The sequence below is a fragment of the Zeus faber genome (assembly GCF_960531495.2).
Source record: "Zeus faber genome assembly, chromosome: 5".
NCBI lineage: Eukaryota > Metazoa > Chordata > Actinopteri > Zeiformes > Zeidae > Zeus > Zeus faber.
Genome location: NC_137192.1, coordinates 27,205,776 through 27,230,692, shown reverse-complemented (window position 1 = coordinate 27,230,692; position 24,917 = coordinate 27,205,776). Strand labels below are relative to the sequence as shown.

Sequence of the window (24,917 nt, the reverse complement as noted above, 5' to 3'; positions counted from 1 at the left end):
TTGTTGGTATGTGGCTTTCTATTTGCTTGAGCATAACCAGGACACTGAAGCAACACTTTCTCCAGCATGCCAATCAACCTCTCTAAAGTAGGATTGTTATGACTCGCAGATGTCTTCATTTTTGGGGTTGTCGGAAACTAAAGTGGCATTTGGGCTAACCTCAACCTTATTCATGTTGATTCTGCTACTCCCCTCCATAGAAGACCTGAGCCCCTTCTCTAGATGGTATTCATCTAACAGTTACTGTACCTCACAAGCTCACCATTTATCAATTGTCTTGGACCTAAAGGTGAGAGCTAAATCTCTACTGGGGCAATCTCTGATGAACATGTGTGACTTCAACACTGGGGTTGTCAAACATTTTACCCTGCTCTTGAAGACACCTGGCGGCAACATCAGCCGCTATTTAGACGAAGCCAAATGGTTCTCTGCAAGTTTTTTCTTGCCCGGATGAGGGTTCAGATGAGGCAAAGCCATTGATTTCTATGTGAAATGTGGGACCAAATAGCCACAGCTCCTCGCAGCTGCTTCCATGATGGCAGCATTGGCAAGAGTCCATTCAGACTCCATGTCCTCAGCCTCCTTCAGGATAGGAAGTTGGCAACACAACAAAGATGGTTGATTCAGCCTGAGTTCTGGGTGCACTACAAGAGCTTAAGAAGTGTTTAAAATTGTTCAATTGACAATATTTACGCATTAGAATAACATTTATTTACAAAGACAAATTAAGACTTAAACAATCAAGAACGTACAATTACACTACACAAAAAGTAACGATAGTGTCTAAATTAATGCCTTTGCACAGACATTTCTCTGCGTCTGACATTTTGTTGAAAGCCCAAACTATTTAAGGCTGTAAGCAGTGAAGAATTGAGCAAATGTTTATTTGAAGGAAAACACAAAGCAGAGCAGCAAAAGGAGAAGAGTTGTAAACTAATCGCCTGGTGACAGAATCTCAGCTGACCCCTCTCTGTGACACTTGGATCTCTAGTGTCCATGTTACAATCACATCAACACACAACAGCTTTCATCTTCTAGGGAAGGATCACATTGTAAAATAAGGTCAATCTTGGGATAAAATATTCAAAAGCACAAAGAACACAAGACAGGGTTTAATTGGCAGTTTGGATGAAATGATATTGCTTCAGCTGGGATGACCTGGTGGAACTCTTGGACAATGTTACTATCTGCCTCATGTGTTACTACACTGATGTACTTTGAGTTGACACTTTGCACTTCACACAGGGAGAACAGAGAGACGGCGCTCTCTGGAATGTGTAGAGAAAATCAAAACAAAAAGAAAACTGCCAATCGTCTCAGTCTCATGTTTTCATTTTGTACTTGGGAGGTTGCAACGTTAGAATAAAGACAAGGGGAGGAGAGACTTGGCCGCTCCCACCTGGTACCAGTAGTTCAGGCGCCAACGTTCTGTGTAGTGGTGCAGTCCCTCTCATTTGTGGCTAATATGATGTCTGTTGAGATGACTTTTAGAACAAAAGCTCTTCCCACACTGTTCACAGTCATATGGTCTCATTCCAGTGTGAAGTCGCTGATGTGTTTTGAGAATATTGAGACGACTGAATCGCTTCCCACACTGTTCACAGGGGTAAGGTTTCTCTCCAGTGTGTGTACGCTGATGAATCTTGAGGCTGGTTGATCGACTGAATCGTTTTCCACAGTGTTCGCAGTTGTATGGTTTCTCTCCTGTGTGTGTACGTTGATGTCGTTTTAAATCACCCCTTGTAGTAAAGCTCTTTCCACACTCTTCACAGTGGTAATGTTTATCTCCTGTGTGTGTACGCTGATGAATCTTTAGATGGGTTGATTGAATAAATCTCTTCCCACACTGTTCACAGGAGTATGGTTTCTCTCCTGTGTGTGTACGCTGATGTTCTTTGAGATGACCCAAGTAACTGAATCGCTTCCCACACTGCTCACAGGGGTAAGGCTTCTCTCCTGTGTGAACACGCCAATGTACTTTTACTTCAGTCCTTGTCGTAAAGCTTTTCCCACACTGTTCACAGTCGTATTGTTTCTTTCCTCGGTTAGTAGGATGACGTTTTCTGTGATATCCTAAGAGAGTAGAGGGAAAGAAAGACAAGAGTAAGAAAGGGCACCTAGAATTAAGGATGTTGAGTAAAGGATGATCATTAAAAGAGGGTTCATTTGTAGTAATGACCAGTTGGCTGCATTATGCCACTATCCACTTATTGGTTTTAAATTATTTGATAACTAGTATACCTAGCACAGTAGTGCGCTCTGCAACTGCAAAGCTTCCGTTGTTTAGCTTCCGTTAAAAAAGATCCAGTCCACACCAATGTAGTTAACACAGCACTGCACTGCGAACTATCTCACCAAAGTATATAACTCAACCTATTGACAGTTAATAATGTGAAATTAGACAATATCCAACATTTACTTGAAGAGATACACAACATTGCCGACAGCGAAGACCACCCTAATGGAAATATTTTTGAATACTGCTTTTCCACTCCTGTACTCAGAATGCTGCAAGGAGTTTAGAAGGGCAAATAAAAACGTAGACTTTCTTTTTTTTACCACAACAATTGAGTTATGGTCCCAGAATTCTGGGATAACTGGGTTTGACAAATGGGTGCAGTTGTGTGTCATCGGCATAGCAGTGAGACACTAAAATAAAATATAACAACCCAGGGAAAGCAAGTACAGAGAGAATAAACTTGGACCAAGAAATGAACCTTGGGGGACTCCACATGTAACAGCAGCTGCTTAAAACAGTCACTATTTGAAACAGTAAAACATGTGTTTTACAGACATATGAGGAAAATCACCTCAAGCTGTGACACAAATTCTAACTCGGTCCTTGAATCAATTCAATAAAACTGTTAGTTGGCAAAATAGACTGTGTACTAAAGTCAGCATCGAAAAATAAATAATGTTTTTGAGCAGTGAGGTTTCTGTTCTGCTTTAAGAAGCCTGAATGAAATGTACTGTAATATATTGTTAAACAGTTTACAGGAGTTACAGACAACCAAGTCTGATTAGACAAGAATGTACAGCCAGACACAGACACTTGCAGTAGTTTTGAAAAGTTTGTCTCGTTTCAGTGAGCTGGGTGATCCGGCTCATTGAAAAGAGCCGAATGTTATGGCTCGCAAGAATTTTATTTTATATATTTTATCTATGAAATTGTATGAAATATTTTGTTTATATTTATTCCACTACAAATTGTGTTCAATTCAACCAGCAAACCTCTGATTACAAGACAACTCCGTCTACCTCCTGACCCAGTGCCCCCAGTTGGTCATCTTAGTGAATGTCCAGGTATCTGTAAGAGCTCACCTGTCCTATATTCTGGTCATGGATTACAACTGGAGAGTGGTCACTAATGGATTTGGGATCAAACACTGTCTTCTGTTTTATTAACATTGAGGGTGGGAAAATGTTCACCACACCACTGAGCAAAGTTTGATGTGTGATTGATTCCTGTGTTGCTGTTCTCTTATTGGATGTGTGTAAATTATGAACGTGGTCAGGATTTGTCCCTGCAGCTGCAAGACGAGCAAGTGTGTGATCACAATGTAGGGAAGAACCGGCTGCAAATACCAACCACAGACACTTTAATAACTACTAAATAAAATAGCAAGTAGAGCTATAGTTAAGACTTCAAAAACTTTTAATGCATCAATTATAAACTCTCCTTCCGCATTCTCTCACAAAAATCCTTATATCTTTAAGAATCAATTTTTATTTTGTGAATGTTTTTTTCTCTCTATGTTTGCCATTATTTATCACCTTATCATTTTAATTCTGACTGAACAAAGCTCTGGATCCTAGACTTATGAAGTTGAAAAGTAGTTCAACTTCAGACCTAGGATGGTTTTATCACCTGAGAACTTCATCATATAATTGTGTGCACTTTGCATCATTCAGCAAAGTCCTGTATCCTCAATTTGTTTGCTGTATTTACTCAATTACATCCAATAGTGACGGACCTGATCCGGTGTGGGACTCTGCAGCTCTGATCATTTTTTCCTCTGGTCTATATTTAAGGAAGGGTTATATTTGTTTGTGTTGACCATACCCCCGGGATTTATTAAAAGCCTGGTTTCGATTTTACTATCGGTTTATATTTGGGGAAATACATTGTAATATATAGAGATAGAGATTGTTTTTATCGAAGAAAAACCACAAGGCTTTAAAGAATATTGAGGGAAGGAGCGTATCATGTTGAGGGGGTGGGGGGGGTTATCTCTGCTTGTGTGGAGTTTGCATGTTCTCCCCCTGCTCACATGGGGTTTCCTGCACCTGACGTCAGTAAGGACCCCCACCAAAAACATGCACACATCATCGTCTGACCAGCGATGGACACTTGTCACCAGGTCCCCAGTTCTCTTCTCCGTTGGGAGAAAGAAGCTGACTAAAGCAGAAGAGTTTAGGAATCTCTGGCTCACATCCACAAGTAATGGGAAGAGGGAGCATGAGATGACATGCACTGTACCGGCCCATCGTGGTGAAGAGGGAGCTGAGCAGAGAAAGCAAGCTCTCAATTTACCAGTTAATCTTTGTTGCTATGCTCATGAGCTTTGGGTAGCAACAGTGAAAGAATAAGGTCCCAACAAATGGAAAATGGTCTCGGATACAGGTAGCCAAAATAAGCATTTTCTGCTGGGTTTCTGGGCTCAGCCCTAAAAATAGGGTGAGGAGCTCAGCGATCCGGCAGTACATCACAGTAGAACTGTTGGTTCCTCCACTTTGAGAGGAGCCAAGAGAGTAGCTTCAGCCAACTGCGGTGCAATGGGGCAATAGCACATTGAAGAGCGGTCTGACCGATTGAGCAGAAAAAGCAGAACACTCACTTCACACCAACTGACATGAACATCTTCCACTGCTTCATTGGAAGAAGAGGTACAAGTGTTGGATGATGAAGCAGTGCACGGTCATGTGGGTGAGGGTGAATGGAAATATGAGATTGAAAGACTAATGAAGAAGGCGGCTGAAGTTATGCAGGTGCTGTACCAGACCGTCATGGTGGAGAGAGCAGAGCCAGGAGGCAAAGATCTCAATTTACGGGTCAATTTTCCGATGTTCACAGATGGTCATCAGCTTTAGGTAGTGACCGATACAATACAGTGTACAGGCAGACAAAATGAGGCCCCTTCACAAGGTCGCTGGGTTCAGCCGAAGAGATGGGGTGAGGAGCTAAAATAAAAATGAGCAAACTCAATGACTAAGCAGGAGAGCTTAGTGGCAGAAAGAAAAGAAACAGTTACCTGAGAGAGGTTCTGTGGTCTCCTTCCCACCTCCATCACTGTCTTCAGTCTCAGGTTCGGAACAGTGTGAAGAGAGGAGCTCAGCACCACTTGGTTCTAAAGTATCAGCTGGATCTTCTGGATCTACTTCTACTTCTATTTCTACTACTTCTGCTTCCATCTGTTCATTTGAGGTGCTGGCTACAGGTTCTGCCTCTCTGTTCTCTTCAGTTTGGTGCTGATGAAGCTGGGACCACTGAGCGCACTCTTCATCATGTTCCCTCTTCACAGGGAACTCCTCATCTTCCTCTTTAATGTGTGAGGGCTCTGACTCCTCCTGGCCCAGACTGGGGCTCCACTCCTGCTGCTCAGGGGGAAGCTCCTCTTTACAGACAGAGAGCTGCTGGAGCTCTGGAGGCAACACTGATACAAACAGAGGGAGGAAAACTCAGTCACCTACACTTTTAGCCTAACAATTTTTTTTTATGTTGCTTTATACATTCTTTACCTTGCTGAATGCTGACTGGCTGGATGTGTAATTGATTCCTGTGTTGCTGTTCTCCTATTGGATGTGTGTAAATGATGGGCGTGGTCAGGGTTTGTCCCTGCAGCTGTGAGACAAGTGGCGCTGCAGAGTGTGTGATCACGATGAAGGGAATCACTGGCTGAAAGTACCAAGCACAGACACTTTAATAACTAGTAAATAAAAATAGCAAGCAGAGCTGTAGTTAAGACTTCAACAACAACTTAAAAGCTTTAATAATAAACTCTCTGGAGCAGTTCCCCTGCCACATGCCAACCGAGTGGGGTTTTCAGGGCCCTCCAACACAGAGAGAGACACAGATGATGGCATTGAAGAGTACCAGTTTTATTGTCGGGAGTGGGAAGGTGGAACAAGACCGGAGCAGATGGACACATGTCATGACAAAGACAAAGACTCCTGTGTGTGTGTGTGGGGATGGGGGTTTTACCTGTTGCTCGTTATTTACTCTAACGCGCTACAGGCGCACAGCAACACTGATCCTGTGCCCAATTACCAAGACCCAAGACAGGTGGTGCTACTTAAATCACACCACACTCTCCTTGCATTCGGGTGGGGGGGTAGAGTGACATGCACAAAATGACCGCAGGCCAGATTCAAACCTGGGTCGCTGCAGCCGTTATATATCCTACGCACTCTTCTCTGGTTAATTCACCAGGACGCCTCAATTGAGAATACACTTTCAAATAAACTTATGATATTTAACAATAGACTTGGATAATGAAACCTTGTCAGTCTAATAGCGGTAGAGAGACAAGGTAAACGTACAGATTTCTGACTGGCTTGTATGATCAGAGCAAAAAAATATTGATATTCATTCTGATTTTTTTTGGCAGTCTGGCAAAATCATGAAAAGAATCTAGGACTGAAACTAGGACTGGATATTTAATGCCTGAGAATCAATCTGATTAATTGATATGGTACAGGAAATACTGAGTTTATTCTTATAAAGAATAATAGATTTGTGGAGTTGTGTGAACAGGGGTCTGGGTGGCTTTAAATGTATTATTGTTGCAGCTTTAGGTTTTTTTATATTCCTAGTAATAAAGTGGTATCAGTCTGACAGACAGGTTAATGCAGGTAGGAGAACGGCTTTTGGTCTGTTGCTTCACACATAAAATCATTGCTCTTTTACTCAGGGTTCATTCTGCCATTACAAAATGAAATTCAAGGATTTAAGTAATTTTCTAAGCACTTTTTTTCCCCATTTTCAAGGACTTCATGTGATCTTTATTAATTAAAATGTAATCTTAGTCTCATCATCTAGTTTATATATATATACAGTGGGGAGCTTTGTACTGAAGTGCTTGAAAGGTCCTTCAGAAAAAAAAACCAAAACTAGATAATTGGAAACCTGTGATGTTCCCCCTGGTTTTGTTATTTCAGATTGTAACCTAATAAAATATTTCCTGAATCACTTTTTACGACATAGATGATGCCACGGAAATGTCGATTTAATCCAGCATGGTTGCAAATAGACACTTAAAATAGCAAGTCACAATGAGATTATTAATAATAATAATAATAATAATAATAATAATAATAATATATATACAGTGGGGGAAATAATTATTTGATCCCTCAGTGATTTTGTAAGTTTGCCCACTGACAAAGAAATGAACGGTCTATAATTTTAGTGGTAATCTTTGGTAGGTTTATTATAACAGTGAGAGACAGAATATCAAAAAGAAAATCCAGAAAATCACATAAAAAAAAATATATATATAAATTATTTTGCATTTCATTGAGTGAAATAAGTATTTGATCCCCTACCAACCATAAAGAATTCTGGCTCCCACAGATTAGTCCTCTTGCTTTAAGAAAGTACTCCTAATCTCAACTCGTTACCTGTATAAAAGACACCTGTCCACAGAATCAATCAATCAGACTCCAACCTCTCCATCATGGGCAAGACCAAAGAGCTGTCTAAGGACATCAGGGACAAGATTGTAGACCTGCACAAGGCCAGAATGGGCTACAAGACCATTGGCAAGAAGCTGGGTGAGAAGGAGACAACTGTTGGCGTGATTATTCGAAAATGGAAGAAACACAAAATGACCGTCAATCTCCCTCGGTCTGGGGCTCCACGCAAGATCTCACCTTGTGGGGTATCAATGATCATGAGAAAGGTGAGGGATCAGTCCAGAACTACACAGGGGGAGCTTGTTAATGATCTCAAGGCAGCTGGGACCACAGTCACCAAGAAAACCATTGGTAACACACCACACCGTAATGGATAAAAAATCCCGCAGCGCCCGTAAGGCCCCCATGCTTAAGAAGGGACATGTACAGGCCCGTCTGAAGTTTGCCAATGAATACCTGAATGATTCAGAGAACGCTTGGGAGAAGGGGATGTGGTCAGATGAGACCAAAACCGAGCTCTTTGGTATCAATGCGACTCACCGTGTTTGGAGGAAGAGGAATTCTGCCTACGACCCCAAGAACACCATCCCCACCGTCAAGCATGGAGGTGGAACCATTATGCTTTGGGGGTGTTTCTCTGCTAAGGGGACAGGTCGACTTTACTGCATCGAGGGAAAGATGGATGGGGCCATGTACCGTCAAATCCTGGGTGACAACCTCCTTCTCTTAGCCAGGACACTAAGAATGGGTCATGGATGCGTCTTCCAGCATGACAATGACCCAAAACATACAGCCCAGGCAACAAAGGAGTGGCTCAAGAAGAAGCACATTAAGGTAATGGAGTGGCCTGGCCAGTCTCCGGACCTTAATCCTAGAGAAAATCTGTGGCGGGAGCTGAAGCTTGGAGTTGCCAAGCGACAGCCTCGAAATCTTAAAGATTTGGAGAGGATCTGCAAAGAGGAGTGGTCCAACTTTCCTCCTGAGATGTGTGCAAACCTGGTAATCAACTGCAAGAAATGTCTGACCTCTGTACTTGCCAACAAGGGTTTCTCCACCATGTACTAAGTCATGTTTTGATAGGGGATCAAATATTTATTTAACTCAATGAAATGCAAAATAATTTATATATTTTAATTAATGTGATTTTCTGGATTTTCATTTTGATATTCTGTCTCTCACTGTTAAAACAAACCTACCAAAAATTACCACTAAAATTATAGACCGTTCATTTCTTTGTCAGTGGGCAAACTTAAAAAAAATCACTGAGGGATCAAATAATTATTTCCCCCACTGTTTATATATTATTATTATTAATATTAATAATCTCATTGTGACTTGCTATTATAAGTGTCTATTTACAACCATGCTGGATTAAATCGACATTTCCGTGGCATCATCTATGTCGTAAAAAGTGATTTAGGAAATATTGCATTCGGTTACGATCTGAAATTACAAAACCAGGGGGAACATCACAGGTTTCCAATTATCTCATTTTGGGGATTTTTTCCCAAAGACCTTTCAAGCACTTCAGCACAAAAGCGTGTGTTTTCAAGTTATTCCAGAACCTCCATTTCTTAAGACAAAATTAAGCACCTCAAAGACCTGGTGAGAACCCTGTTTGCGAAAAAAAAAAAAAAAACATTTTTCTCACCACTTGTGATGAAGTCATGTTGCAGATATCCAGGTTTTCCATGTCAGTGTGAGTGATGCTGTCCTGCAAGTAAACACAGTTCAACCATCAAGCACAACATGTGACACTGTAGTAAAATACCAAAAAGCATCCAAACTTCACAACTTGGTTCATTTTTACTTCTACATCATTTAGGGAAGCGTATCAAATGTGTTTTTTTTCTGGAAGGGACTCGCAAACACCCAAATGAAAGTAGAATGATGAGGACAATTAGGAGTTTTATTGGAGGAATAAGAAAACTTTACTAGTAGTAATGTAGTAGTAGTAGTAGTAGTAGTAGTGTAGTGATGTAGTAATAGTAGTAGTGTAGTGATGTAGCAGTAGTGTGGTAGTAGTAGTAGTAGTAGTAGTAGCAGTAGTGTAGTGATGTAGCAGTAGTTTAGGTATGTAGTTGTAGTAATTTTAGTAGTACTGTAGTGATGTAGTAGTAGTGTGGTGTTAGTAGTAGCAAAATAGTATGGTGGACATATAACATGGATGTGTACATGGTGGTGGACTACATGATTAAATGAATATGTAGAATCATCTGATTGTTATGTTCAAATACAAGCATATACTTGTAATACTAGTAGTAAAATACTAGTAGAAGTAGTAGTTAAATACTAGTTGTAAAATACTAGCAATAATAGTAGTAAAACACTAGTAGTAAAATACAAGTAGAAGTAGTAGTAAAACACTAGTAGTAAAACATTAGTCGTAAAATACTAGCAATAGTAGTAGTAAAACACTAGTAGTAAAATACTAGTAACACTTGTAGTAAAATACTAGTAGTATTAGATGTTATTGATGTGAGAAAATACACGAAGTCATTTGTTTTAGTTGCTAGGAAACGCAGCGGTCTAGTTTAAAGTGCATTTATTGTTCCTTCGTAAAGGTCCGTTTGTGTCAAACGCAGCTGGAGGAATAAAGAAGGAAAGTAAAAAGCAGAGAAGCAGCTGATATCCTGAATAGTCTGCGGTGTAAATACTTATAAACACACACTGTGAACGTTCGGTGGAAACTTCACAATCACTTTCATTTAAAATGTCAAATGTTCTGATGGAACGAACCGTGTCGAGCTAATGCTAACACCAGGCTAATGCTAACACCAGGCTAATGCTAACGCTAGGCTACGACTTACACTACGCTAATGCTACCACTAGGCTAATGCTAAGCCTCTGCGTAGACACAGCTGGGGACTGGAACACTCAACTTAAAACCAAAAGGTCACTCTACCTCGAATCATCTTCATCTTTTCGTCACTTTGCGCCCTTGAGGGATTTTGGTAAACAACCAAGATGGCTGCAGCTGATGTGGATAAGTCTGTTGAATCCGCTATCGCGACAGTATTAAACTGACTTGACGGGTTTATTTTTCTCTAAAAGAAGAACAAACAACTGTTTGTGTGTGTACACACAATGTGTGTATACATGTGTATAACACACACACACACACACACACACACACACACACAGACAGTGTGTTTCCAGGGGACGATTTTGAGTGACGCACCGAGCGTCCGGAAGCTCGAACGCTCGTCAGCGTAGGTTGTTTATGTTTCCTGCAGCATTTTTCTTTCGCCGTGTTAAAATGTGGAGGTTAGAAACCCTGAGAGCAGATATCAGCCGTCCTCTGGCTGCAGCTGTGGAGGAGATTTTAGGATTATTTGAAAAAACCATCTCAGAATACGAGGAGAAAGTTTCTCGTTTACAAGAAGAAAACAACGGCCAACGCGAGTTACTGGACGTTGCGCTGAGTCCCCGAGTTGTGCTTCACAGAGCAGGTCTGGAACCAGTAACACTTTGATTTATATTACTACCACATGTCTTCATTAATAATCATTGTATTGCCTTCAATTTAGGTCCCCGAATTTCCCTCTGGGATGAATAAAGTTGTATTGTTTCTTCCAGAACTAGTTTGGTTGTGGGGGGTGGAACTATATTCCTGTCTGACCTAAAACCTGTTCAGATAGCCTGACTCTATTCACCACTTGGTAAATGGCTGCTTTTGCCTTTAAATAAGCAAATATATTATTTCTGTGGTTAAAATACAGTGGACAACAAAAGAGAGAAGGCAACTAGTACTACTAGTATTACCACCACCGCTACTACTACTACTACTACTACTACTACTACTACTACTACTACTACTACTACTACTCCATTTACTAACTCTTCTTTAGAGCAAGATCTGAAAGATGTTACTGATGTTTCAACTCCTGCTTGGTCTCACTGTCCTAGTTTTCCTCCCTGTGTATGTATGACAGTGTTCCCTCCAGAGCTCCAGCAACTCTATGTCTGTAAAGAGGAGCTTCCCCCTGAGCAGCAGGAGTGGAGCCCCAGTCTGGGCCAGGAGGAGCCAGATCCCCCACACATTAAAGAGGAAGAGTTCCCTGATGAAGAGTACTCTCAGTGGTCCCAGCTTCATCAGCACCAAACTGAGCAGAATAGAGAGGCAGAACCTGTAGCTAGCACCTCAACTGAACAGATGGAAGAAGAAGAAGTAGAAGTAGATCCAGAAGATCCAGCTGCTGCTCTAGAACCAAGTGGTGCTGAGATGCTCCTCTCTTCACACTGTTCTGAACCTGAGACTGAAGACAGTGATCGAGGTTGGAAGAAGACCACAGAACCTCTGTCAGGTAACTGTTTGTTTTTCTTCTCCCGCCAAGCTGTTCTGCTGAGTCAGTTCCAACTTAACCGCCTGTTCCTTTTTCATTGAATGCTGCATTAATCCACTTAATCTAGTGTTTTTCAACCTCTGCTAAGCTCACTACTGTGTCTTGAGAGCTCAAACTTGAGGTTTCACACATCTTACTGTGTCTGTATTTCAGCGTTGCCTCCGGGGCTCCAGCAGTTCTCTGTCTCTAAAGAGGAGCTTCCCCCTGAGCAGCAGAAGCGGGGTCCCAGTCTGGGCCAGGAGGAGCCAGGGCCCCCACACATTAAAGAGGAAGAGGAGGAGTTCCCTGTGAAGACGGAACATGATGAAGAGTGCGCTCCGTGGTCCCAGATTTATCAGCACCAAACTGAGGAGAAGAGAGAGGAAGAACCTGTAGCCAGCACTTCAACTGAACAGATGGAAACAGAAGCTGATGGAGAGGACCGGGGAGTGTCAGAAGCAGCCAGTAGCTCAGATCCAGCTGCTGCTTTAGAACCAGCTGGTGCTGAGCAGCTCTTCTCTTCACACTCTTCTGAAACTGAGACTGAAGACAGTGAAGATCCAAAGGAGCCCAGACAACCTCAGTCAGGTACTTTTATTTATTTATTTGTTTGTTTGTTTATTTATTTATTTATTTTTCTCTCCTCTCCTCCTACCCAGCTGTTGACCGGATTAATGTCAGCAGGTAATAACTTCATCAATTGTTGATTCCCCCTTTAATGGGGAAAAAAAAAACGAAATTATACGAGCGCTACGGCTGTTCACAATAATTATTCAATTTTATTGACATTTATAGTTTGGTAAAACCATTGTGTTTATTAAAGCCTTGTGGTATAGAAATAGGTTTACCTCTGCTTTCTACTATAAAAACAACTCTCAAGGGATCTGGGTTCATACAGATTGTTTATTCAGACTGAAATGCAACGGGAGCAGATTTGAGATTTATAAAGAATATACATCCATACATACACACGCACGTGGACAAATTTGTTGGTACCCTTCAAGGAAAAAGAGGAACCCACAATTTTCTCTGAAATAACTTGAAACTTACAAAAGTAATTGCCATCCATCATTGTTAATTACATATTTAATAGAAATCAGACTTTGGTTTTGATTTTTGATTCAACAGAATATTTTACATGATAAAACAAAGAAAATGGCAAGGAAAAAAAAATGATGGGACCTATTATTTTGTTGCACAACATTTAGAGGCAATCACTGCAATCAAGTGATTTCTGTAGCTCTCAATGAGTCTTCTGCACCTGTGAACAGGTAGCTTGGCCCACTCTTCCTGAGCAAACTGCTCCAGCTGTCTCAGGTTTGAAGGGTGCCTTCTCCAGACTGCATGTTTCAGCTCTTTCCATAGATGTTCAATAGGATTCAGATCAGGGCTCATAGGAGGCCACTTCAGAATAGTCCAATGTTTTATTCTTATCCATTTTTGGGGTGCTTTTAGCTGTGTGTTTTGGGTCCTAATCCTGTTGTCCCCTGGACCCATGACCTGCGACTGAGACAGAGCTTTCTGACACTGGGCAGTATGTTTAGCTCCGGAATGTCTTGAGATTTCAATGTGCCCTGCACAGATTCAAGGCACCCCGTGCCAGACGCAGCAAAGCAGCCCCAAAACATAACCAAGCCTCCTCCATGTATCACAGTAGGGATGGTGTTCTTTTCTATGAAAGCTTAATTTTTTTTGTCTGTGAACATAGCGCTGAGGTGACTTGCCATAAAGCTTCAGTTTTTACTCATCTGTCCAAAGGACGTTCTCCCAGAAGCATTGTGGCCTGTCAATATGCATTTTAGCAATTTCCAGTCTGGCTTTTTTATGTTTTTCTTTCAAAAGTGGAGTCCTCCTGGGTCTTCTTCCATGGAGCCCACGCTCACTCAAAAAGCGACGGATGGTGCGATCAGACACTGACGTAGCTTGGACCTGTGTGTGTGCGTGTGTGTGTGTGTGCGTGTGTGCATGCGTGCGTGTGTGTGTGTGTGTGCGTGTGTGTGTGTGTGCGTGTGTGTAAAATAATAACTTGAACTTGGAGATCAAGTTCATGGATCACAAACAGGTTACCGATTTTCCCCTTATTTTTTGGGGTAATATTGTCCGACATGGATCTTGAATGCCAAGACAAAATGAATGTGAACCGCAGCTCGAGCCGCAGGAGCTAGAGTTCACAGCTTGTAGATTCTAATTCAAGAAAAAGTGTTCTCCAATTCAATAAAATATGATATATTTTACACTATGTCCACTTGAGAGGGCAGAACAGAGACCGGCAGCTTGTGAGAAGTGCCACTACGCGCTCCATAAGAGTAGTTAACGTTATGGATATGATTTGGATTGTGATATCAAAGATAAGATAATAATGTTCAATGGACAATGGTGCTGTGATAGGATGAGTAGAATTAGGGAAGAAGTCTGTTTTCTAGGGCTTAAAATACATACTGATTTTCCCATTATATCCTTAATTTGCTAGTTTGGCTGTGAAGTTGGCATTAAATTTAATTCTAAGTGGTATTAAAAATGTCTTAAATTTAATTAGGAGAACCCTGGAATCTGGAATATTCATGTACTGCATGCGGTGGTTTTATATGTGGTTGATTGTATTTTACAAGTAATTTTGACAAAGACAAATATCCTTCAGGACAATAACGTCTATCTTATCTCACAGAAATTACAGTCCCATCATACATTTCTGTAACTATTCAACTGTGGTTGAATGGTGAGGGCAGAATAGTGAATATTCTTGCTTTACCTTTGATTCATTTAACACCTGTTTGTGATTGGAGCTTTCACTGCTCACTCGCCTGTAGGTACAGTTGGAACATGTAAATGTCTCTGCCGAGCTACACAGCGAAGGGGGTTATGGGTAACCGTCGCTTGGAAAGGCTCGCAGGGGAGCCGATGTGCACACCTCCTAAATCTCAAAAAAACTGCTTGAATTGTCCAACTTCCTGTTGGGAGGCGGGTTTGAAACAAAAATAAGTGTAGCAGATAGAAGCTCTGCTAGGAAAGATATCAGCAATTTAATTCACTGTTCAGGACTGAGTGGGATGTCATTCTCTCCATCCCTCCATCTGTAAACCATTATCTCCTCTAATGTTTATTGTGTAGATGTGCAATGCAGGGTCCCACAGCTGTAATTCACTTTAATGACCCATCTACGCTTTGCAGCCAAGTTGTTGTCTGTAAACTCCTGGAAACAATTTAACACAATCTTTTGATACATTTTATGGGAGAAATTTACTAGTACATTTAAAGGAAATATGTTCATTAGATTCTACCATTAAATAAGAAAGAACATTCATTATCTTGCCCATATGCTATATGAATGAAGTAAGTGTGCGTGAAACAGGGGTCAGCAAAGACATGGTGTTTTCAGTCTAAACAAAAGTAGCAGACAGGAATAAGTGTTTTGTTGGCCGTGAGCCATATGACATGGGAAGGTCTGTTAATGCAAACATCCCCTCTAAAATATGGCCTGGACTAGCGTCGGGAGGTTTGTTATTGTAACTGACGTCAAAGACTGCAGACAACTGGGTTCTTTGCACTACTGACAGTGTAGGAGTAAGGAAGGGATTCTTATTGAGAATAAACAGATGTACATTCTGGACCAACAGAAAGAGGTTAAAAGAAGGAGTCAGTGAGCGGCTCGGGAATTCTTTGCCAAACCAACTCAGATTCTGTTGTCACTTCTTGCAAGTGATAATAAAGTCTTATATCTTCAGACCTTGACTCTCTCGAACCTCTCTTCTTCAGTTTAAGTGTTAGATGCGTTTTTTTCCACTACAATTTCAGGCAGGCTTTTTAAAGCAGCACAGAAACCTCACTACTCAAACATTTATTTTCGTATGCTGACTTTAGTACAGTCTATTTTGCCAACTCACAGTTTTATTTAATAGATTCAAGGACTGAGTTAGAATTTGTGTCAGCCTTAGGTGGTTTTCCTCATACAGTGGGGCAAAAATGTATTTAGTCAGCCACCAATTGTGCAAGTTCTCCCACTTAAAAAGATGAGAGGCCTGTTATTTTCATCATAGGTATACCTCAACTATGAGAGACAAAAGGAGGAAAAAAAAATCCAGAAAATCACATTGTCTGATTTTTAAAGAATTTATTTGCAAATTATGGTGGAAAATAAGTATTTGGTCAATAAAAAAAGTTCATCTCAATACTTTTGAGATGAACTTGACAGAGGTCAAACGTTTTCTGTAAGTCTTCACAAGGTTTTCACACACTGTTGCTGGTATTTTGGCCCATTCCTCCATGCAGATCTCCTCTAGAGCAGTGATGTTTTGGGGCTGTCGCTGGGCAACACGGACTTTCAACTCCCTCCAAAGATTTTCTATGGGGTTGAGATCTGGAGACTGGCTAGGCCACTCCAGGATCTTGAAATGCTTCTTACGAAGCCACTCCTTCGTTGCCCGAGCGGTGTGTTTGAGATCATTGTCATGCTGAAAGACCCAGCCATGTTTCATCTTCAATGCCCTTGCTGATGGAAGGAGGTTTTCACTCAAATCTCACGATACATGGCCCCATTCATTCCTTCCTTTACATGGATCATTCGTCCTGGTCCTTTTGCAGAAAAACAGCCCCAAAGCATGATGTTTCCACCCCCATGCTTCACAGTAGGTATGGTGTTCTTTGGATGCAACTCAGCTTTCTTTCTCCTCCAAACACAAGTTGAGTCTTTACCAAAAAGTTATATTTTGGTTTCATCTGACCATATGACATTCTCCCAATCCTCTTCTGGATCATCCAAATGCTCTCTAGCAAACTTCAGACGGGCCTGGACATGTACTGGCTTAAGCAGAGGGACACGTCTGGCACTGCAGGATTTGAGTCCCTGGCGGCGTAGTATGTTACTGATGGTAGCCTTTGTTACTTTGGTCCCAGCTCTCTGCAGGTCATTCACTAGGTCCCCCCGTGTGGTTCTGGGATGTTTGCTCACCGTTCTTGTGATCATTTTGACCCCACGGGGTGAGATCTTGCGTGGAGCCCCAGATCGAGGGAGATTATCAGTGGTCTTGTATGTCTTCCATTATCTAATAATTGCTCCCACAGTTGATTTCTTCACAACAATCTGCTTACCTATTGCAGATTCAGTCTTCCCAGCCTGGTGCAGGTCTACAATTTTGTTTCTGGTGTCCTTTGACAGCTCCTTGGTCTTGGCCATAGTGGAGTTTGGAGTGTGACTGTTTGAGGTTGTGGACAGGTGTCTTTTATACTGATGACGAGTTCAAACAGGTGCCATTAATACAGGTAACGAGCGGAGGACAGAGGAGCCTCTTAAAGAAAAAGTTACAGGTCTGTGAAAGCCAGAAATCTTGCTTGTTTGTGGGTGACCAAATACTTATTTTACCGAGGAATTTACCAATTAATTCATTAAAAATCCTACAATGTGATTTCCTGGATTCTTTCCTCCCATTCTGTCTCTCATAGTCAAAGTGTACCTATGATGAAAATTACAGGCCTCTCTCATCTTTTTAAGTGGGAGAACTTGCACAATGTGTGGCTGACTAAATACTTTTTTGCCCCACTGTATGTCTGTAAAATACATGTTTTACTGTTTCAACTAGAGACTGTCTTCAGCAGCTACTTATGCTACAGCTGCAGCAGCTACTTAGCTACAGCTAAGTTTATTCTCTCTACCTGCTTTCCCTGGGTTGTATTAAATTCAGTTTACGTGTCTGCTATGCCAATGACACACAACTGCACCAATTTTTCAACGCCAATAAACCCAGTATTGTGGGACCGTAAATCAATTGTTGTGGTAAAAGAAATTCACACGTCTTAAATTTTCCTTTCTATCTCCTCGCAGCATTCTGAGTACGGGACTGGAATAACAGTGTTCAAAAATATTTCTGCCAGGGTGGTCTTCCCCATCAGCAATATTGTATATTTCTTCAAGCAAATGTTAGATATTTTCTAATTTCACATTATTAACTTTCAATAGGTTGGGTCATATTCTTTGTTGGTCAAATAGTTTGCTAACAACAACAATGTAGTTGCAGTGTTAACTACATTGTTGTTGACTATTTTTCTTAGCAAGAGCTTAACAGCGGAAGCTTTGCAGTTGCAGAGCGCACCACTGTGCTAGGTATACTAGTGATGAAATCATTTTAAATCAATAAGTGGGATAGTGGCATAATGCAGCCAGCTGGGAATTAACCCTCTTTTTTTAGTGATCAGCCTTTAGTCAAAATCATGAATTCTTAATGCCCTCTCTGACTTTTGATAATCCTCTTTTATCTTTTTCCTTCTCCTCTCTTAGGTTATCACAGAACACACCATCTTACTCACAGAGGAAAGAAACTCTATGTTTGTGAACAATGTGAGAAGCGCTTTACAACAAGGGCTGAAGTAAAAGTACATTGGCGTAGTCATACAGGAGAGAAACCCTACCCTTGTGAACAGTGTGGGAAGAGATTCAGTCAATCAACTCATCTCAAGATTCATCAGCGTACACACACAGGAGACAAACCTTACCCCTGTGAACAGTGTGGTAAGAGATTCAGTCAGTCAGCCAATCTCAACAGTCATCAGTTTATACACACAGGAGAGAAACCTTACCCTTGTGAACAGTGTGGGAGGAGATTCAGTAAATTAGGACATTTTAAACGGCATCAGCTTACACACACAGGAGAGAAACCTTACCCCTGTGACCAGTGTGGGAAGCGATTCAGTCAGTCAGCCAATCTCAAGAGCCATCAGCGTACACACACCGGAGAGAAACCTTACCCCTGTGAACAGTGTGGAAAGCGATTCAGTAAATTGGGAACTCTCAAACGACACCAGTTTACTCACACGGGAGAGAAACCTTACCACTGTGAACAGTGTGGGAAGCAGTTCAGTCATTCGACTAATCTCAAGAGTCATCAGCGTACACACACAGGGGAAAAACCATACCACTGTGACCAGTGTGGGAAGACGTTCAGATATTCAACCAATCTCAAGAAACATCAGCTTACGCATACCCAACCAACCGACTAACTTGCTTTGCATTTTGTAACACATTTTGTGGTGATTCAAGATTCAAGAGGTTTATTCGTCACATACATATACATACTTTCATACATATTTGCAGTGAAATATCAATGCAACGGTGATTACACACAATATCTTCTAGACTGTACACAGTAGCTACCTAAGAATTTCTACTTGACTAACTAACTGGTTCCTAAAACATAATGCAGTAAGTTGAATACTATAGAACAAAAATAAAATATATAGAATAAAATAAAATAAGAACTCAAAGGTAATGCAGGATGGGGGTACGAAAAAAAAAAAAAAGGGAATAGGCTTATGTATATGGGATAGACTTGTGTATATGGGATAGACTATTTATGTATATACAGATATGTGCATTAAAGTGGAATATTAATAAAGTGAGGCAGTGTGTGTGAGATATACAGCACAGTATACAACAGTACAGAGCAGCAATACGGTAACACTGAACCACCCAGAACAGTGACACAGTATGCTACATACAGTACAGAAGAAGAAGAAACAGTCTTTATTTGTCATGCAACACACCACACTACAACACATGCTTGCACACACACACACGCACATGCACATGCTTTTGATGGTGGCCGGTGAAATGGATTCTCTGCTTTTGACCCATCCTGGCTTGTCCTTCCTCCGGGGGCACAGCCAGGAGCAGTGGGCAGCGTACGTGGACGCGCCCGGGGACCAGATGATAAATGTCCATCGCTGGTCAGACGATGATGGGTGCATGTTTTTGGTGGGGGTCCTCACTGACGTGAGGTGGAGAAAACCCCATGTGAGCACAGGGAGGAAATTGCAAACTCCGCACAGAAAGGCTCCTATTTGAGAGATAACCCGCCGGAGCACAGTGCCAACAGCGCCCCAGGCGGGAATCGAACCCAGGACCTTCTTGCTGTGAGGCAGCAGTGCAATGCACTGCGCCACCGTGCCACTAGAAGGTAGTGGAGCCTATGTGTGTGGCTCAGTGAGGACCCCTGGTGAGGTCAGCATTGACAGATCTAATGGCTTGCAGGAAGAAACTCCATCTCAGTCTCTCTGTCCTCGCTGTGTGACTGCGGAGGCGCTTGCCTGACTGCAACAGCTGGAACAGTCAGTTTTTGGGGTGGTGAGGATCCTTCATGATCCTGCGGGCTCTGCTACTACATTTCCTGGTGTATAAGTCCTGCAGGGAGGGGAGGGTAGTTCTAGTGGTATGTTCAGCTGAACACACCACCCTCTGCAGGGCCCACCTGTCCTGAGCAGTACAGTTCCCAAACCAGGCTGTGATGTTGGCTGTCAGGATGCTCTCCACTGCTCCACAGTAGAAATACTTGAGGATCCTCACAGAGACCCGGAATTTCTTCAGCTGCCTGAGGTGGTAAAGACGCTGCCTTGCCTTCCTCACTAGAGTCTGTTTGTAAAGTCCATGTTAAGTCCTCTGTGATGTGGACTCCCAGGTACTTGAAGCTGCTCACCCTGTCGACAGAAGGCCCATTAATCACCAAAGGCGCGTGCGTCCTCGGTTGTAATCCACGCCTAAAGTCCACAATCAGCTCCTTAGTTTTGCTGACGTTCAGGTGGAGGCTGTTGTTCTGGCACCAGAGTGACAGGTCAGTCACCTCGCGGTAGGCCTTCTCATTGCCGTCGGTGATCAGGCCCACGACAACGGTGTCGTCAGCAAACTTGATGATGGTGTTGGAGCTGGACCTGGCCACACAGTCATTTGTGTACAGGGAGTACAGTAGGGGGCTGAGGACGCAGCCCTGGGGGGATCCTGTGTTCAGAGTGAAGGAGCTGGACATGTACTTCCCCACCCTAACCACCTGGGGCCGGGCTGAGAGGAAGTCCAGGATAACCACCACATTATATAATAGCTTATTAAATGTCTAATACATTTAATATCTTATATTCTGGTTCAAGATATTTATATATATATATATTACAAAATATCGGCATTATTACATAACAAAGGTCAAATTTGTTATGTTTTGGAGTTATTATACATTACAAGGCGCAATCAGTAATGTGGACAATTAGTGACAAACAGCGCCCTCTTCAGGACGCTATAGAAACGCCACCTTGTCTCATCACAAGCATCTACAAAAATTGAAAAATAAAAGTATTCAGAATAATCAATATTCATAAACTAATCATAATTTCCTTTTGCACAGAATAAAAAACCTATATATATATATATACATATAAATATACATTCAATGAATACAGTGTTTCAATGAACCTACACTGTAGGTTTGATTTACCTCACAATACTTAAAATGATATCCCTTCCATTTGATCAGAAGAGGAGCTGAAGGATAGATGTTTGTGATGGAATATTTACAATACGTTTGTAAAAATGGAGATTAGGAAAGGGTGTCCTTCTGTCGAGAACCAGTTTATTGAAGAGAGTGGCAAGATGAAACACGCCAGGAGCAAATGAAACATTGTCATGACAAAAGTTCTCCCCATTTGTGAAGGGTTTGGTGATTAAGCCTGTGCTCGTTGATTGCTCTGACGAGCAACAGGTTTTCAGTCACCCCTTAGCGCGGGTCCAATTAAATAGACCCAAGACTAAATGACACAACCCCCCAATTGCTTAAATGACACAACCCCCCAATTCATTTTCAAGGACTTTGTGTAAAACAAGTATATTACAATTTTAATGTGATATTTATTAAATATAGTGCTAGTCCTATTATTATTATTTATATTATTATACCTGTTATCTCTAGATATATTTATTATTAATCTTATTGTCATCTACTGTTTTAAGTGTCTATTTCCAACCATGCTGGATTAAATTCATATTCCCTTCATCATCTATGTTGTAAAAGCCATTCTGGAAAAAACAGAAGGAATATCACAGGTTTTCAATGATAGCCTTTCTTTCAAAATTTCAAGCACTTTAGTACAAAGGGGCTTTTTTCAAGGTACTCCTGCACTTAGATTTGTGTGGACGAAAGCACCTCCAGCCCAGTTCTCCATGTTGAATGCGGGGATCCATGAAATCCTCCATCCATCTGAACACTGTCACCATGACTACAGTCATCACGACAATGGTCACTGCGGTGCCAATTTGTATTATTAAGGACTCACAGATGGGAGGATGTCTTACTTGGTTTTATTTACACCTGCAAGAGGACTCACAGACTCAAGTTGGGAGTGAAATTCCCCTTCTCAGTCTGGGTTCTTATGCTTGGAGTGCAAGGGTCAGTTTACAGGCATTTAAAGGTAGCTGGCAATTATATATTTGAACAGGACATGTTTGGCAAGAAAGACTCATACCCTAAAATCAGACACCACTCCAGTTGGCGAGGAGAATCACACTCTGACAACAAGGTCAACTGCCCAGGTCAGTATTCTTCCATGAATAGGCTCCTTACAGTCAGTAATACATTTAGTGCATTACTGAGACAGTAATACATTTAGTGCATTTTTCCGACCAAAATTCCCCCATCTGAGCATTCAATGCTCACATATTACAGAAATAATAATAATTAATACGTATACACTATCCTTACATCTTCGTTCTTTCTGTCCTCCCAAATAAACATGAGTTTTAATTTTTATATTGGAGTTCATGTAATCAACTGTTTATAGATTTTCCCGGATAACATTTACCTTTAAAGACCCAACATTTATTTTTTTCTCTTTGTCCCCCTCTCTCCAAACACCCAACATTTATTTCTTGGAGCAAGTCTTCGGCAACGGCAGCAAGAAAAAATCCCAGAAGGGAAACCTCGAACTGAACCAGTAATTAGAGAAGAGTAATTTGGGAAACCTTTAGTGAACCAATATCTGTTGTTTCTGACCTCATTCACCCCTTTGACACTTGGGTCTTTACCATGTGTCATTTTTGCATAGAAGGGAAACAGATATCAAGGCAAGCATGGTTTGTCATTTGACCCATACCAAACTCCTTTCACATATGCTTGTGATTTCTCCCAGAGGGCCTTTTCTTCACATGTGGCTCTGCTCTGCAGTCCCTGTAAATCAGCTGTTGGTGTCAGCGTATTAGTTGGAGGAACAGAAACAAGTAGTATTGTAGTTAGAGGTTGTTTTGCTGCATTTTTGGCGGCGCTCTCACGTTCCCCTGTGCAACAGGTTCCACATTGTTTATGTGAGCAACACATTGGCAGACACCAATCTGTCTTGGTAACAGAACAGCTTCAAGTAATTCAACCACAAGTTTGTGATCTGCAATTGGCTTGCCTGCCAATGTAGGGAATTGTTTTAGTTTCCAAAGCATGCCTAAATCGTGAACAACACCAAAAGATTCACGACTGTCTGTGTAAATGTTCGCTGTGGCAGGATCCTGTGAGGCTGAACCATCAACAAACAGCTCTAGGTGTACATGTGTTAGAGGTGTGTCCTACAGATCTGATCTGAGGGAGAAAACTTCAGTTATAACTGCCACATAGTCGTGTGGTTCATCTTCGTCTGCTGTGAAGAGAAGAGTAGCTGTATTTAGAACAGTACATCTTTTTCACAGTGACATTTGGCATGTCAAGCAGATGTGATACTTTAACCACCTTGCAGCTGAGGATTGAGCAGCCTTTTGTTCAAGAAATATGATGGAAAGAGCATTTGCCGCTAAAATAATTAATTCTTGGTATCCTACCAAATCACGTGATGCTAATATAAACTTTTCTGCTGCTGCTACTGCTCTCAGACTCTTCCGACTATAGCAACACTGAAGTCATCTAGACATAGTCATGTCTGGCAGTGTAGATCGCAAAGCTTTTTTCAGGTCAACAAAGGTTCAGCCTGGTCAGTCCATGTCACCCTTTGATGTGCAGTCAGTCCTTTAACATGAAAAATACTGGACAGTAGTGCCTCAATTTCTGCATAATTGGGGATCCACTGTCGACAATATGACCTCATTCGAAAAAACTCATGACCTGTTTTTTTGTTAGAGGCTTGAGACTTTGAATGGCAGCTGCGTGTTGCGGGGACAGGAATTTGCCTTCTGCTGTGATCACATGCCCCAAGGGGGTCACCTGCTATGACCATTGCCTGCAAGGTGTTGTAATAATGCCTGTGTCTGCCTTACAGACTTGTTTTGATGATGAACGATTCATTAAATCATCTACGTACTAAAGGAGCGCTCTTCCTAATGGTAATGTTAATGATTCCAAATTCTCTTTCAACGCTGCATTGTATATCACAGGACTATTGCAATAGCCCATCGCTAACTGTGGAAAAGTCCAGGTTTTACATTTAAAGAGAAGGCAAACCAGAACTGGGAATCTGTTCACTGGTATATACTGAAATACCGAAAAAATGCATTTGCTAAGTCCACTACAGAAAAGGTTTAACTGGTTGGTGGAATTTGTAACAAAATGGTGTGTGGATTTGGAACATTTGGTGCTTGAGTTTGATGTGTTTGACATGCTGTTTAGGGCTGCACGATTAATCTCATTCAAAACCAACAGCACAATTTAATAAAACACAATTTTCAAATCGCAAAGACTGCGATTTTTATTATTATTATTATTTTTTAAACCTGTGCTGTCAGCATGCTAGGCATATAACACAGAGTATTTGTGCCGTTGCATCTGGGACAGAGTTAGTGTGCAAGTGGAGCTCAACTTCTCAAACTGCAATGCCATTCTTTAATCATCAAGAACTGCTGCAACAACTCTGTCCTGTGGACGACCTATGGGTCCACCGGTGAGTGTATGGGACATGTCCCAATGGGTTCTGGTGTATAAGGTCGGTATTATATCGTAGCGCCTCCAAGCAGAAAAGGCCCTGAAGCCACCCCTGAGTCCCGCAGCCCTATAGACACCCCACGGCCACAGGAAAGCCCTAAGCACCCCGCCCTGCAGCCACAGAAGACACCCTAGCCCCTAGAGAAACTGGGAGCCCACGGAGCAATAACCTCCCCCAGCCACAAGGAGCATAACCCAGTCCCAGAGAGCGTGCGGAGACCACGCACCCCTGAGGCACACACATACCACCCACCCCCAC

General features: G+C 41.8%; 1 protein-coding gene across 1 annotated transcript; it reads right to left on the bottom strand.

Annotated features, from left to right (window-relative positions):
* Nucleotides 1–754: 754 nt before the first annotated feature.
* Nucleotides 755–10,686, bottom strand: LOC307230876 (uncharacterized protein). The gene is made up of 5 exons (XM_080001349.1): nt 10,541–10,686; nt 9,287–9,349; nt 5,740–5,896; nt 5,253–5,654; nt 755–2,073 (listed from the first exon to the last, which is right to left on the bottom strand). The coding sequence occupies exons 2-5, from the start codon at nt 9,326–9,328 to the stop codon at nt 1,451–1,453; spliced, it is 1,224 nt and encodes a 407-aa protein (XP_079857475.1). The 5' UTR covers nt 9,329–9,349; nt 10,541–10,686; the 3' UTR covers nt 755–1,450.
* Nucleotides 10,687–24,917: the final 14,231 nt, after the last annotated feature.

Bases quoted from the DNA above. Each gene is read 5' to 3' on its own strand.
- LOC307230876 (XM_080001349.1), bottom strand. From the start codon at position 9,328: ATGGAAAACCTGGATATCTGCAACATGACTTCATCACAAGTG. The intron at 5,897-9,286 runs GTGAGAAAAATG...TGGTACTTTCAG, and splicing joins ACATGACTTCATCACAAGTG to CCAGTGATTCCCTTCATCGT. The intron at 2,074-5,252 runs GTAACTGTTTCT...CTACTCTCTTAG, and splicing joins GACCACAGAACCTCTCTCAG to GATATCACAGAAAACGTCAT.